A 16,949-nucleotide genomic window follows, 5' to 3' on the forward strand; every position below is an offset into this window, starting at 1 on the left:
TACACAGTCTTAATGATGAAGACATGTGTTTCCAAAGGATTAAACCTCCACTCTTTCTTCCAATGATATGACACTGTATTATTTATATGCATCCTTTTGTGAGATTTGTTTGGCTTTTTGAAACATGAACAGGCTGAAAAGTGACATCATGTTACTGTGTATGAATACATACAGTACATTATATCTCTCTGCACCACCACCCCCCCCCGCCCCCCCTCCAACCTCATTCCCACCATGACGACATTTTTACAGTGACTTATTTCTATCAAGCAGTCAGTGTGAAGAAAACATACACATCTTTCCGGTCCAAAAAAATTGTAGGTTATTTTTTGCTCACAAGCAGTGCTGTCGAATGCTTACTCTGTACCTCTACATTGTACTTTTTTCCTAAATTTAATAAAGAATCAATTCATATTTTTAAAAAGCGTTCGACAGTGTTCTGAGTCCTTGGGAAGCACAAAAAAAAACCTTACAACCATTGACTTCTCTGACTGAAGAGAATATTGTCATCTCTGACTCTGACACACACAGTTAACATTTCCTTTTCTGCAGTTTCTTTTTGTTCTCAATGTACATCAAGTTAAATGACACAATTCCGGCACACAGTCGTCACTACAGTACGTTTATAGACAATGGAACATTTATATTTGTTATGTCAAATTCATCTCAAATTTCCTATAAGGTGAATTCGATGAAGGACCCAAACTAAAATGTGGAATTTTCAGTACAGTTTTCAACAAGAAATGCACAAACTGACTGATCACAGTCTCTGCAGCCTCTTTGGAGCATCTTCATGGTTACATTTCTGAGGGTGTGTACCTCAGCTACAGTATGATGTAGTCTAGCCATGCAGCCATCACCACTTAACATCTATCCTACATATAGCTGCAACCATTGTGTTTCTAAAACATGGAAAGCAATAATACAAAAAACCCCAACAAATACAACTCTGTTCTAATTTGATGGTTTGATATTTTATGACTAATTCCCCAGATGTTGCTCCAGAGGCTCCTCCCAGCAGAGCACCACAGGTCATCCTGCATCCTGTCCTGTCTGAACCAGGGTGAGTGGCTAGTAGCTATTTCAGGAGTAATTTAACAAAAAAAATATGAGTGCCTTTAAAGAAATTAAGTAAAGTAAGTTCTTCCAATGTTCATCAGCTCCATCTCGCCTCTCAGTTATCTTCCTTTCATCTGCATGCTCCCTCGTTTCCTCCTCTCAGCAGTGGCTGGTCAGAGGCCAAGTCAAACTTATTGGAGCACAGATATTTGGGTGACAATTTCAATGTGAGGGCCGACATGATGAATACTCAGAGACTAATGTTAGCATGGCCTTTACTTCACGCTACACTTGGGATGCCAACTGGATTTCCACTTGCTCTTTGAGGAAGCCAGTGGTCACGGGAAAACAACCGGAAGAGGAGGAGGAGGGATGAGATGCCTTTCGACCCAGATGTTAATTAGATTAGGATCTCAATCTATCACAAGAAACCGGGCAAGAGAGACTATCTATAGGCGTATGGTCAATTGTGATTAAATATGGGTTGTACCCATAGATTTTAATGGATTAATCAATAGCAAATAATGCCACAGTTAATTGTATTTTCAAAATATCAACATGATCTTGAAAAGGTCCACCATAAAGGGAGGCAAACTGTTTTTTAAATGAAGGTACATGTCTCTAGTGATTTTTATTTAAAAAAAGAAGCTGTATTTGATGTCTTCATGCCACAGCTCAGTAGCAGCTGTCAGCTTTAAGATAAAAGATGGAAGGTGATGTCTGTAAATAATAAGAATCAGAAGAGAATATAAGACTATAGATAATGGTGTGCTTTCATCACAGCAAGCTCTGCAGGTATTTGAGAATAGAAAGAGATTGTCTGAGGTTCAGTGCTACACTCATTAGCATAACCATTATTATGTAAACTAAATATTATGTGGTTACTATTTGCTTTATGTTCAGATTGTAGTCAGCCATTAAGCAATAGCGCTGTACTTCCATTGGTGCATGAATACAACACTTTGAAAGTAGGTAAACAAACAGATTATCAGACCAAGGCAGACAGGAAACTGGCCTGTAAATACACTATGCGGCTGATTGAGAATGAGATCCAGCTTGGTAGGTGATTGACTGAGTCATGTGATCTCCTGAGGAGGAAGTAAAGAGAAGATGGGGATTTACATTATTTCCTTTGGAATATAGCAAGGGTTTGTGTAAATGAACATATCAGAAGGTTTTGATGTTGACCAATAAGGGAACATTTTCAAATTTATTGGGGGGCCCAGACAAAATAATTTTGAGACAGACCCAGATTTTACCCACAGGCACTTATTTGACAAATGGGTATCTACTACTATTTGGGCAATTAAAATGATTTACAGGAATAACTTTTTTACGTGCATATTTTTCAAGCTAAAGCCCAATCTTTATGGTATGAATTAAATGCAATGCAGATGTGTTTCTTAGCTAAGGACTAAAATGCCCAAAACCATCTAATTAAAGAGACAAAGACTCCCCTCTGAGCTGAAAAGAAAAGTCAAATCAGTTCTCTGATGGAAGTTTGTTCAGATAATTGAATTTCTGGATTTTAGAGATTTTTTGCACGTGTACTTCAGACTGCGAAGTTAGATACAATTCCTGTGAGGGATATTTGTTGTTACAAATTGTCTTCTACTAAATGTTGCCTGCATTGTAATTGGATTGTGAACATGTTAAACAATGGCATGTTGTAGTTCAAGGAACACAATACCATGGATGGGCGTCATTTATTTTGAAATCACTTTTTTTTTTCTGTAGGAAGACTTGTTAGCTGCTGGTACTTCTTCTAATATTCAGGCTTTGTTTGAGCTAACAGTACAGTAGGTGGTGGAGTTAGGCAATGTGACTACTCCATATGGATTGCATTAATACATGACTGAGATCTGCTTGCAATGAGTTCTGGGTACATTTACAGCTTTTTTTTTTCTTATCCAGATAGGATATCCACATTGCTTTTTAATATCATGCTGTCTGTGAAAAGAGGTGAAAACACAAGACACATACTAGACATGGCCAGTTTCAACATTTCACTATTTCTCCTTCTCTCTCACTGTCTCACTCTTTCTCTGCCTTTTGACAAAGGTGAATATATTACTGCAGTTATGAAACCCATGTTCTTCTGATTTAATTAATGCTATTGTCCCTCCTTTCCAACATCTTTGTATGCTCTTGCAGTAGATTTCTTCAGCCTTAATGGCCTCATCCTAGGGTTAATGAGGGCCAGTCTCAGACCCCAACACCCGGCAGGATTCCCTCATTAGAGCAGAGATTGAACCGGTTGTAGGGGCCCTTGGCACCACAGGAATCACATATTATTTTATAAGCTGCTTCACCTGTGGTCCTTGCCCAGAGCCCAGGATTTCTTTGCGAACCACTGTTAATATACCACGGAGAGCTTATGAGAGGTTACACGCTGATGCTACACAGCCAGTTATGTGGACGGAGGAGGATGAGTTGAAGAGGAGAAGTGGGTTCATTTGTGTCGTGCCATTGGCACCCACGGTGTAGGTGACAGTGTACATGCTGGGGTCAGAAATTAATGGGGACTCAGGGCAAAAACGCACTTGAAAGTCTATGAAATGACTGAAATTAAAAATTAGGGTCAGAAAATGTCACAAGTAATTAGAAGGGCTCTTTCTTACATTTCATCCTGTTCACATTTTTATTCATTTATCTGTCAAATACTATAGTCTTGATAAGAATGTACTTTTGCTTGCTGCAAACGACTGCAGGTGGTCTGTTGCAGTCTGTGGTGTGGGGATTATTTTGAGTGTGATCTCAATGAGGAAATTTTAGTGATTTTTAAAAAATGAAAATGCCAGCTCCATAAAAAAGAAGGTATTAACAAAAAATAGAACAAGTATTTAAAAGAAACATTTAAAAAGAAGAGGGGGAAAATGACATTTAAGAGAAAGTATCAGTTATATGACTGAAAGAAGACCTATTTTACTTATAGTGTTTTCTCAATGACTTTCTATGTACATTTATCTATTTTTGCTTTCAGGAATGAAACAAACCCTTTGCTCCAAATCGAAGTTGAACCTACATCAGATGTGAGTCAATCTTCTTTTTTTCCCTTATCTTCATGTGACCTCTGTATTGCTTTTGACTGCAAGAAATGCAGGTATTTATATTCATATGTTATTTTACTGGACTTCCCTGACGTTTTCATCTGAAGTAGCACTGTGAAATGACTCTGGAAAGCCAATGAAGACAAACTGCAACTCTCACCATCACTTGTAGCAGTCATTTGTGTTGTTCTCTCATTTACTATAATTAGGCTCAGCTCTCTGAGGAGCCTCCAGGTAAGTTATGCGGCAAAAGCAGCACGAAGGGAAAGACGTAGCTTCACTGATCATCATCGCTGTTCCTGTAACAATGATATATTTTGAGAAAATGTGATGCAGATTGCCTTGAATAATATTCCAGTCGGCATCTTTGAATAGGTCATTTTCACTCCTGCGGTACATTATATTTAAAATCAAATCAGAATAAATCAACCAGTTTTTCCCTCTGGCTGTTTTTCATAACTCTCTATTTTTTATTGGTAATTGCCTGAACAGCAGTCAATATTTCAAACACATGCAGCCTGAAAATTATACACCATTTTATGTCATGTTTGTATGTTTAAGCTGGGTTTAAGGTTTTTTTTATACAACACAGGAGTGATTGCTTGTTTCCTCATGTCAAATGCTTGTACCTCAATACCTATAACTCAAATTTACCTTCACCCGTATGAAGATTTCTTTCTTCATATTTACTGCTATGCAACAATGGCCCAAAGAAATGACCCAAACTAATAATAATAATAACATATAACCATTAAATATATGATTAAATGATATGACAAAATTAGGTGTTACAATGAATGCATTAACAACTTCTGTGCATTCACCTCTAAAACTCCCTCTAAATGTTTTTTAGAAGAGATTTATGCAGATTTGATCCCCCATTTGACATCTTGGTAGAATATTTTACCACCCCTTTCTGCTGCATATGAACATTTTTAATCACCACCGTTTCAAAGGTGTAAAGCTACTTTAGGGGTGTAAATGAAAACTTTTGTCAATAAATCTCTTTAGAAATCATATAAGAAAGCGCTCCCACTTTTCTCATAATCATCAAATTCAGATGTTTTCTTCTATTATCCAGGAGGCTGCACAATGTCTGTTTTTCTAATGCAAATGTACCAGCATACAAAAACAAGCAACTAAAAACACCAAGGTATACTTGAGTTCAATACTCAATACCTTCTTCATCAATTTTGCCCCAGATTAGTTTTGCAGGTTGGAATAAAGCTTGACTGATATGGTGTTATTTTTTGCTCCATGATGTTTTGTGGAAGTCTGGCACCTTTCATGAGGAGCTGAAGGCACCATCTCAAAAGTGCATGCAAATGGGACAAAAGGGAGTTTGTCAGATTTTTGTCAGTAGCTTTTTTTTTTCTTTCTTTGTTTTCATAGACATGTCAGACCTACTTTACGTCATCTGGTCCTCCTTACATCACAAACACAACCTTCAGTTTTGAAGAAAACCAATGCAATATGACCTAATGCATATCCCACAACTTCCTGTTTGATTTTCACTATTGATTTACATCGGGGCCAGTGACACTTATGCAGCTTCTCAGTTTAGACTAAAGGTGGTGTTCAAATACAAATGTTACATGGTTAATATATTATGTTTGTTTATCTTGTTGGCAGATCAACTTATCAATATATCTATAAGGAATATAAATGACAGTACGAAAAACAATTTAGTGCAGAAAATGAATCAGACTCCACAATTCTGGCAACTTAAATCTGACTACAGGTACTTTTGTGACATGACCAGATGCAGATACAGATATTAGCTTTGTGTTATACCACTAATAGCTACCAAAGATCAGTTACATCAGTTCATTGTGTCTTATTGCAGAATGAAGAGGGCAACGACGAGGACTCTGGCGATGAGTTTGAGGAGATGAATCTGTCGCTTCTCTCAGCCCGCAACTTCCCCCGCAAGGCCAGCCAGACCAGCATCTTTCTGCAGGAGTGGGACATCCCATTTGAGCAGCTGGAAATCGGGGAGATGATCGGTAAGGGACGCTTTGGCAAGGTTTTCCACGGACGCTGGCATGGCGAGGTGGCCATCCGCTTGATTGACATCGAGCGTGACAACGAGGACCAGCTCAAGGCTTTCAAGCGTGAGGTGATGGCCTACCGAAACACTCGCCATGAGAATGTGGTGCTGTTTATGGGGGCCTGCATGAGTCCACCACATCTGGCCATCATCACAAGGTAAGGCTAAACTTGTAACAAGCCGTATTTTACAGAAACCTGGAGAAAACCAAACTCACAAGTGTTATAGATTGAACTTGTTGTGTTGTTACTACTTTTAATTTTTAAATGCTATAAAACAATGTTTTCCATGTGGGTCCACACTATATTGGTTTCACACTATTATGGTGATTAATAATTTGTGGTGGTAACATGCTAACAGATTTAGCCATGTGTCATTGAGGCAGCAAAGAAGAAGACTGTCAGCATATAACTGTGGATGTACTGTAAAAAATGCACAATATTAAAAAACATCTTTCCAGACTCAATAAAAAGCACTCAACATGTTAACTAGATCCAAACACACAATGCATTATGAATGTAGACACCATTTTTGCTTATTTCTTTAAAAAAATCTGTCACCTGAAGAAAAGACCTTGAAAAGAAAAGAGAAACAAATATTATGTGAACGTTTTACAGTGTGAGAGTGGATACAATGCACATTAATAAAGGTATACATAATATACCTTTATGCATCTTAATAAACAGTATAAAAAACCCAAATAAAATCAAATGTATTTGAAATATATAAAACTGAAGGGGATAAAGGGATTTACATATGTATGTATATATGACAATGCATCACATTACAAGTGTGGGTAAGGCCTATTGTGTTTTGGCCTTGAGGGACAGCTATAATCTTGGTGTGCTTTCAACAACACATCATACAGAAAAGCTTTGCAAACTTTTGAAACATTTATGTATATTAGCAAACACCTTGGCTTTTCTGCTGCTGCACCTGAGTGGTCACTCAGTGGTGAGGCAGCTTTTTGGCATCTGTATGGCCTCCAAAGCCGGCGGTCTTTCTCTCATGGGATTCATTTTAGATCAGCCACATATATGCCCCCCCTCTGGGACAATTGGTTTTAAGTGGTTGACAATGAAGCGTGCAGAGGTTATGATTAGAACAGGCTGTTGTTGAATAGGTGTACCACCCACACCTCACAGCTCTGTTGTATTTGTCTTGACTATAATCTAACAGGAGATAATATAAAGGGAGAGTTAGATGTGTGTTCACCTGCTATGTTACCCGCAGACCTGACTGTAGTCTTGTATACAACTATCACACATAATGAACAATTGTTATTATTTTTAGTGTTTGCATTTTCTTGCAGTGAGTATTGTTCTCAGTTTAACACAAGAAACAAAATGCTGTGTTCTTGTTAAAGATCATAACAATTAATTAGCAGAGCTAATACATATTCAAAAAGAGACTCTTCAGATACTTACCACTCTCCCACTGCCATCACCGCAGGCTGTGAACAGGGGAGAAGGAAGCTTCTTTGTTTCTTCTCTTGTCTTTATTTTTCTCTCAAGAAAGAAAAATAGAAAAGAGAAGAAAGAGAGGAATTTAAAATGCCTCAGGAAACACAGTTAATTGTAATAATTTGACTCCATTCTCATCATATTCTATGTGCCAAACATTTTTTTAAGTAGCTGATTGACTGATTGATTGAGATGCGTGATTGCAGTTGATGCCAGTTAAAAGTGTTTTTGGGAACTGACAGCTGCTTGTTTCTCAGAAATCCTCAGTACTGATTGCTGAAAATAAAAGTAAATGTCATTGCAACAGGTGGCTTTGTTCTCAGCAAATATTCTGCCTCTCCAAATATGGTCTTCTTAAAAAAAAGGAAACTAAAACATGAAATCTTGATCATACACTAAGAGCTCTTTACTACACATTGCAACATGACAAACATGTAAAATTAAACCTAATTGAGCTCCATTGGTTGATTAAGGATGAGGCTTTTCAGGCTGCATGCATTAGTGGAAACATAAATATTGATTGTTTCTTTTTTTTCTTCGATTGTTCTATTTGTCATGAGTCACCGTGCATTGATTTTGTCAAGCATACAGAACACAGGGTCATCTGTGATGCTGGGTTATTTATCTAGGGATATGGCATAATTACTCCGACTCCGGAGGTGACTTTCAGAGTGTTGAGGTGGCTTCATTATCTTTACATCAGCTTAGTTCCATAAAAAGCTGTTCCCTTTTTCCTGAGCCTGGCCTATACATATCCTGTTAGTCTGAGGTATAGCGGTAATTGTTGTCATGAAACTTGTTGGAAGGAGCCCGAGGGAGAGAGCTATTAAAAATGCGGCTGTCAGGTTGCTGTTGAGAATGAATATGCATGAACTGTTGGCTTCAGGTCCTTTATTGGTCACCTGTGTGGCACAGTTGGGGTTGAGGGCTTCAGGTGTGAGGCAGAGGGTGGTTGTAGACCTGCCTATTAATACGCTGTTGTGATGGCACCCCTCCAGAAATGTGACACCACCTCCATGAACTGCAGTGTAACAGGTTCACCCAGACACTGAGTGGGCACGTTTCAGCTCGGACTGATGACATTCTATGCTCCAACAACATTTCAAACTGCGGTACCTGTAACTGCAGTGAGCTGAAGAGTAATCCAATGTTTTTCTTAAAAGTAGGAGAAATAATACAGACAAAAACAGATGTGAGTGGTTCAAGAAACAGGTGTTGCAAGGTGTTTGAACTGACAAGATAAAAGACGTCTTGTGTATTTGAAAAGTTAAATCACTGCCAAAATGTTAGTAATAGACTGGTTCTAGCTGATCTGTGGTATGCATTGCGTGCCGATTCATTGCGTGCTGATGCATTGCTGTTTTATGTTCCAAACAAAACGATTGTTACAGCAATCCATCAAATGTGTATCAAGGCATTTTAGTAAAAGCCATAAATGTCAACCTCATGGTAGTGTTAGAGTTAAAGTCACAAACACAGGATCCCCAGAGTCCGTGGGATCCATCCTGTACAAATCCTATGGTGATCCATCCAATAACTGTTGAGATATTTCACTGGATAAGTGTAAACTTTCACCTCTTGTGGACACTAGATGAAATGTAAGGGGATCACCACATTTAGTAGGATTCATCTAACTGCAGTGAGCTGAAGAGTAATCCAATGTTTTTCTTAAAAGTAGGAGAAATAATGCAGACAAAAACAGATGTGAGTGGTTCAAGAAACAGGTGGAGCAAGGTGTTTGAACTGACAAGATAAAAGACGTCTTGTGTATTTGAAAAGTTAAATCACTGCCAAAATGTTAGTAATAGACTGGTTCCAACTGATCTGTGGTATGCATTGCGTGCCGATTCATTGCGTGCTGATGCATTGCTGTTTTATGTTCCAAACAACACGATTGTCACAGCAATCCATCAAATGTGTATCAAGGCATTTTAGTAAAAGCCATAAATGTCAACCTCATGGTAGTGTTAGAGTTAAAGTCACAAACACAGGATCCCCAGAGTCCGTGGGATCCATCCTGTACAAATCCTATGGTGATCCATCCAATAACTGTTGAGATATTTCACTGGATAAGTGTAAACTTTCAGCTCTTGTGGACACTAGATGAAATGTAAGGGGATCACCACATTTAGTAGGATTCATCTAATTGCAGTGAGCTGAAGAGTAATCCAATGTTTTTCTTAAAAGTAGGAGAAATAATGCACATAAAAAAAAGATGTGAGTGGTTCAAGAAACAGGTGGAGCAAGGTGTTTGAACTGAGAAGATAAATGACGTCTTGTGTATTTGAAAAGTTAAATCACTGTCATTTGGGGGCCCAAAATGTTAGTAATAGACTGGTTCCAGCTGGTCTGTGGTATGCATTGTGTGCCGATGTTTAAACCATGTTGTATAGACTATAAACAATGTGTAATGTGTCAGCAATGTGTTAAAGTATAGAATATAGTGGAAAATTCATGACCGCTTAGCAAAGTAATATTACAAAAATGTTACAAAACTGGTGCCAAAATGACTGCAAAGCCACCATCACTGGCAGTTAGTATGAATAAAATCCACTGAACACTAAAACATATAAGTCATGCCTTAAACTGTGGCTAGATTAGTTTGTGAACATGGTAAAAATGGCCAATTTAAGCTACATTTTCACTTATCTTGTGTATGGAGTGGATGCAGCATTACTAAGAAAACAAAAGAGATAAACTATCTAACAGGTTTGTGAATTGACAGAAACATTCAAGCCCAGCTTGATGCCACATCAGATCCAAGCAGGGTAGTGGAGGAAGCGTTCTTTTTTTTTTTGTGGTTTTGTGTTCCAAACAACACTATTATTTCTTTGAATTTTTGGCAAACACCTGCACATTGATGAGTAAAGCATTAGAGTAATTGGACCACAGATTGTAAAGGCAGACCAGTGAGGTTAATGAGAGGTTTGCTAAACTTTGGTACCAAAAAAAAAAAAAAAAAAATCCAAGGTGTGAAAATGGGTAATATAGTTTCCATGGGAGATAAATATGATCATCACAGTTTGTTAGTCAGCTGGCTTTGATCAGCACAAAAGCTAACTTCTTCTTTGGTTGTCTTGTAAAGTTCATCAAACAATATAGTTTGAATCAAATTATTCTTTAACTATTATAATGCTTCCATCTTCTAATCCCTGAATTGTCTCTATATGTTTCTCAGCTTGTGTAAAGGAAGAACGCTTTATTCTGTGGTGCGGGATGCCAAGGTTGTGCTGGATGTTAACAAGACACGACAGATTGCACAAGAGATGGTCAAGGTAAAACAACTCAGCGCTGATTCTCCAGAACACTTCAGTGGTAAGAATGATTTTACAGAAACGTCACATCTCTCTCTCTCTCCTCAGGGGATGGGCTACCTCCATGCTAAAGGGATCTTACACAAAGACATGAAGTCCAAGAATGTTTTTTATGACAACGGCAAAATCGTCATCACCGATTTTGGACTCTTCACCATCTCTGGGGTTCTGCAGGCTGGCAGGTAATTATGTTCAATGCACATGAGAGACAGGAGCACTTTTTTAAAGCCTGTGCATCACAAGGATTTCTTTTTTGAGACAGATGGACATTATTATAATAATATGAAGGAATATAAACTATTATAACCACATAGATTTAATCTTGTGTAAGCTTTTCTGCTCAGATGCATTTTTGCTGTGGTGGTGACTGGCTGCTATCCCCGCTGTTGCTCTTCAAAACAAATATATCAACAGCAAGGGGAAATGAATAACATCCTCCTTTCAACAGGAAACAACATTGAATAGGGGTAATGAGATGAACATAGTTTGTGCAAAATGTATCACAAACTCCAGTCATACAATTTAACTCAAAGTCCCTGTTTTTGTATTAATATTAAGGTTGCTAAAAATCCAGTTTTCATGAGTGCTGAAAAAGAAGAGCCTCTGATTCTGAGCAGTTCACTTTATATCCAGTAAAAGGAGACAAGAAGAAGTCTCTTGATTGACGGTCGTAATTAAGAAAGAAATAAGATCATACTTATTTGCATACAAGGAAACCTTATGAACCTCATTAGCTATAGTGACACCATCTATGTTTTTATCCTTTCTTATAGCAATAGCCAAATGTTCAAAGGGCAGAATAAACAGCAAAGGGGGAAGAGGGCATGCCCTATTTAGAGTAAGAATTAGAGTTAAAGCTGGGGGTGTGCACATAATTTACGACTATGTTCAAATAACTTAAACTGATGTAAATTCTGTGAAAACTTCAGTGATAAAGAGAAATAAAAAAAGACAGTAACCAGGTCAAGGAACAATTGAGTAGTGATTGAATAAAGCTGACCTCAGACAGTACGAAAGAGAAATGTTCTCTGCTAGCAATCCAAAGTTATACAATTTCTCTCTCTCCTTGAACAAATAGAGTATATTTTCATCATATCCAGTCATGACTGAGCACACCAGTAATCACATATTGTATCCACTCAAGAGTGGCCTCATGAGTCCCAGACTCCCATCAATTTTGGCCTCATGATGAGAAGATACAGGGTTCACCAAAACTATTACATTTCATTGTAAGGGGGACATGAATTTGGCTACTGAATTCATCAAATAGTTGTCAAGACTTAAGTAAGAAATAAAAAGGTAGCAGCAGACATAAAGTCACAAGATCACCAGAGTCGGCGGGGCTCACCCTCTGGGGACCATGAATGTCTGTAAATAATCTCATAGCAATCCATCAAATATTTATCAAGGCATTTTAGTAAAAGCCAAAATATCAACCTCATGGTAGTGTTAGAGTTAAAGTTACAAATAAGGGATCCCCAGAGTCCGTGGGATCCATCCTGTACAAATCCTATGGTGATCCAGCCAATAACTGTTGAGATATGTCACTGGATAAGTGTAAACCTTCACCTCTTGTGGACACTAGATGAAATGTAAGGGGATCACCACATTTAGTAGGATTCATCCTCTGGGTACCATGAGTGTCTGTACAAAATATCAGGGCAATTCATCAAACAGTTGTCAAGACACATCATTAAAAATTAAAAACATCAACCTCATAGTGGCTTAATACAGCTACATCTACAGGCTGAGTACAGCTACATCTGCAGGCTGAGTACAGCTACATCTGCAGGCAGTCCTTCAGCAGCAGGATTATATTACAGTCATAGTTTCCCCAATACGGAATAGCAAGATTTGATAAGTAAGCTACCTGAAGTAGGCTACCTTGAAAATCAAATGTGTTTTGCAATCACATTAAGTTAAAATGATGAGCTGTAAGGGTAAAATGGTGGGAGAGATACAATTGCACAATTCTATAGTCAACCTAGATATTTGAGTAATCTTTTAAAGCTCTTTCCACATAGCCTATACATATGTTTTTGGCACATGTTGACTGTCACTATCTTGTTTTAATAAACTCAATCTGAAATCACAGGCTGCATGGACAGTATGTGTATGACAGGTGATGATCTGATTGATCTGACTCAATGAGTTCAATAACTACAATCACGGTCACTTTTTGTAGTTCTGACTCAAACTTATCAGTCATAACCGTAACATTTTACTCACCTTATTTGTTGAGATTTTGGGATATAGCAATATCTAACTGTATATAAAGCACTGTACTTAGATGGTCACGTAGGATGTAAATAAACCCTTGATAACTGACAAGATTGGAAATAAGACCTGGGATGTAAAAATATATTATATCTGCGGATATAGGCGGATTTACCAATCTTAAAGAAACACAGTTTGACAAGATTAGAGCAGAAAATCTTGTAGAAAATCTTCAGGTGGACCAATTCTCCCTTAAACCATCTATACAGCAGAAACATAATCTTTAGTCAATGCATTTCAGACAGATGCATTTCATTTTATTAAACATTGAAATTCATTGCATAATCCAAGAAGGTGTAACTACAAAAAGTGACTTGTATAGGTAAGGTATAAATCCCTCAAACTGTACATGGCCAATAATTGAGAAGCAGCGTGAATGTTGTTATGGCGGTCTGGAATGACAATTTAATGTAATTCAATGTGATGTCTTTAATGGTTTGGCGGCATGATACAGCCCATCCATAAACCCTGACAAGTCTCCATCTCCCTGTTTTCTCACTCCGCAGCCGGAGAGAAGACAAACTGAGGATCCCCAACGGCTGGCTGTGTCACCTGGCACCAGAAATTATCCAGCAGCTCTCTCCAGACACAGAGGAGGACAAGCTTCCTTTCTCCAAACAGTCAGATGTCTTTGCTTTTGGGTGAGTGGCCTCACCTTATGCCCTACTGTTTCTTTGTCCAGAAAATAACCTGGGCCTGATGTTTGTTGATTATAGCACACTGTTGACAGAGACAGTGTACAAACCCCAAATGTGTATTCGAAGTCAACAAATGTATATTTATTTTGACAGAGAAGTGCCCAAAATCCACAAATCACATGATACAAATGGGAAAACCATTATAGATTACAGATACAGATTATTACTGTCTGTTGTACAAATGAGATGTTATGAAATGTGTGTTTCGAAAAGCCAATTTTACTTGTATCACTGTCAGATATTAGATGTCCACCCTATAATCAGTTAATGAGAAGAGGACTTACATGTCGAAAATGTGTTTTAAAGGTATAATTTTGCCATAGATTCCACTTAAATCCATATACCTGATCACGAGGGAGGTTCCTTAGTCAACAGGAACAATGAAGTGCCACACTGGGTTAAAGAAAGGAGCCTTGATTATGATAACACTGGTAGCGGTAATGGTGCACGGTGCACAATTTAGCACAGGCTTGTCACAGTTTGCTCCTCAGTACGTCTGAAGCCACGTTCTCGTATCCCCAGCCCTTTACATGGGCTCCCAGTCCATGTACTTTCCTCCAAGTCTCCAGACCTGCCATCTTCAAGCTATCCTCCAGATCCCCTTTAACTTTGCCCACTTCTATCAACCTTGCAGATACCTGGCCTTCTTCACCCAATCCTCACAACCCATTGCTTTGTCAGCTGCTCACTTCATGTACGGATCCAGATCCTTTGATCCCTTATCAGGTCATTGTAGTTGTCATGTTGCTTTTTTTATTTCTTTAGAGCTTCTGTTTTCTGAATCTTGTTGCCTGGTGTCTGCACCTGCTTTCCTGCCTATCTGGACATCTTCCTGTCTCATACTTCCAACTCTGTGGATTTAATGCAACTGCGGTTTGGACTGTTTGGACTTGCCAACCATTTCTGTGAGCTTCACTGCCTGCCTCATTGTCTGTATTTGGGTGCACCTGCTTACACACTACACATTGTGACAAGGCAGCTGGAAGACCACGAGATACTGGAGAAGCAGATAATGAGTACAGTGATTAGCTATTGGTTTTCCCATGTGGGTAAAAGACAAGGTTTGGAAGCTTAGTTGATTGAATGACGCTGTCCTTGAATTTCAGACTGATTAGATAATTGCTAGAAGCTGGAAAATCTGTGACTGGTGAAGAGCCAAAGGAGTTCATAGATTAGTCAGGAGGAGTGTTGACCAGGTGAAAGTCTTGGCTGCACTGGTGGTGATGGGTTTTATTTTTGGGGCAGTGTATTTGGAACAAACAAAACAATTCAACCTTCACCAACAGAGAATCTAAGGAAGTGGCCATAGTCAGATCCTGATTGACAAATGCAGACTAACATTCAGTATCTGCCATTAGTGCACTTGCATGAAAAAAAACAACCTAAAGACAGCGAAAATACTAAATCTGTTGTGCAGTTAGACTACTTACTGCTAAAGAGTAGAAAATGGATGACGAAATGCCAATTCATTAAGAATTTGATGTGCCATTTTGTGTATGGTACATTACATTTCTGGGCAAAATAATACCTCGGACTCCTTCTGATCTCCTCAGTGACTTCATCTTGATTGCCTTTGACTGACTTTGAGTTTGTTGATACATTCTTCCCTAAAATAGGACCAGGTGTGTAGGCTGTTGTATGCCTTCAGGGTTTGTTTAGTGTTTTGAAATAAGGTACATGCTCAGTGTAATGTCAAAAAAACGAATTCCTGGCTGTATTTGAGCACCTGCAGGCCACTGAATATCTGGAATGTCCTATGGATCATTTTTAATCCCGGTGGCCTTTGCATTTTCAAGATTTACTTTGTTTTCCTGATGGTATTGTGGCTTCCATTCAGAGCAGCGATAACAGGTTCTCAGTGGTGGGAAGGGCTTTGCTTGCAAAAGGCTTTTTGTAACAAAAGGTCTTAAGTTTTGACATCATAGCAAAGACACAAAAAAACAAACGGATATAAATCCTTTTGAGATAATCACCATACTCAAAACACATTGCAAATGTGCAGGAAGGCCACATTCATCTGGATAATGCTCAACAAAATTAATCTTTAACCGCATTGATACTTGATACTAACTTGTAATTTTTGTGAAAAGGATCTCAGTGTCTGGATGCTTTTGTCCAAGAGATCCCATAAAAGCAGTTACATGTTGAAACTATAGCCATCATAAAATACAGATTATAATCTACTAAACTTAATTTTTCAGTAAAATGTAGTTCTGTTATGGCTCTTTACTGCGCTGTGCTTTACTGTGCTGTTATTATCAGCTGTTCTACAAAGAAATTGAGACTTTGGAAAAATGGGAAGTCATAAGCCTCTGCTCAATGAAATCAATTTTACTTTCATAAATCTCCATTAAATCCTCATGTTTCTATTGCATTCTGAGTGAGTGATCTGCCTACATGGGGCTGATAGTGAGCTACCACCTCACTGATCTCTTGTGAGCTAGGTACTATAGTAATTCCACTTTTATTAGCTTGGTGTTCAGTTACTAAATAACATCAGTGTAAATGTGTGCAGTTCCACTCCCCCACCACAGTAATTGTAGCGGCTCTTTGGAGAAAAACACAACAAATCAACCACTGGATTTGACCATAGACAGAGTTGTGAGATAAAAAGGAACAGTGGCAAATATGAGTCACATCATTAACATGCAGCCAAAGAGGCCATAGATAAACACTGGGCCTCATTCACTAATATATGTGTAGAAATGCTCTTACTTTACACACAAAATAAGTGTGCACTGTTGGATTCATGATAGTTGCACATCTGCCAATTTCTTTCTTACCACCTTGTGTGAATCAGAATCACTCTGAATTGACAGGTGTGTGTGTCCGCTGCCAGTAGTTAGCATATTACCATCCCCCCATTTCTCTATATAAGGAAAGCAGCAGTGGAGACAGCTATCACTCATTGAAGAGAGCTATGATGCTACTGCTAGTGAAATGCAAACAATAGTTCCATAAGTAGAAGCCAGAAGAGGCAGATTTGGCTGGCAAATATATCTCTCTGACACAACCACTTGGAGCCCAATTGTGAATCC

General features: G+C 38.4%; 1 protein-coding gene across 1 annotated transcript in view; it reads left to right on the forward strand.

Moving 5' to 3' along the window:
- ksr2 (kinase suppressor of ras 2) overlaps positions 1-16,949 on the forward strand; it is a 97,878-nt gene that overhangs the window by 78,018 nt on the left and 2,911 nt on the right. The window contains exons 12-17 of the mRNA XM_053324612.1: positions 994-1,063; positions 4,043-4,091; positions 5,956-6,317; positions 10,801-10,897; positions 10,985-11,118; positions 13,720-13,854. Coding sequence (XP_053180587.1) covers positions 994-1,063; positions 4,043-4,091; positions 5,956-6,317; positions 10,801-10,897; positions 10,985-11,118; positions 13,720-13,854 — 847 coding nt within the window. The remainder of the gene's footprint in view (positions 1-993; positions 1,064-4,042; positions 4,092-5,955; positions 6,318-10,800; positions 10,898-10,984; positions 11,119-13,719; positions 13,855-16,949) is intronic.

This window comes from Scomber japonicus, chromosome 9, assembly GCF_027409825.1.
Source record: "Scomber japonicus isolate fScoJap1 chromosome 9, fScoJap1.pri, whole genome shotgun sequence".
In the NCBI taxonomy this organism is placed as follows: Eukaryota; Metazoa; Chordata; class Actinopteri; order Scombriformes; family Scombridae; genus Scomber; species Scomber japonicus.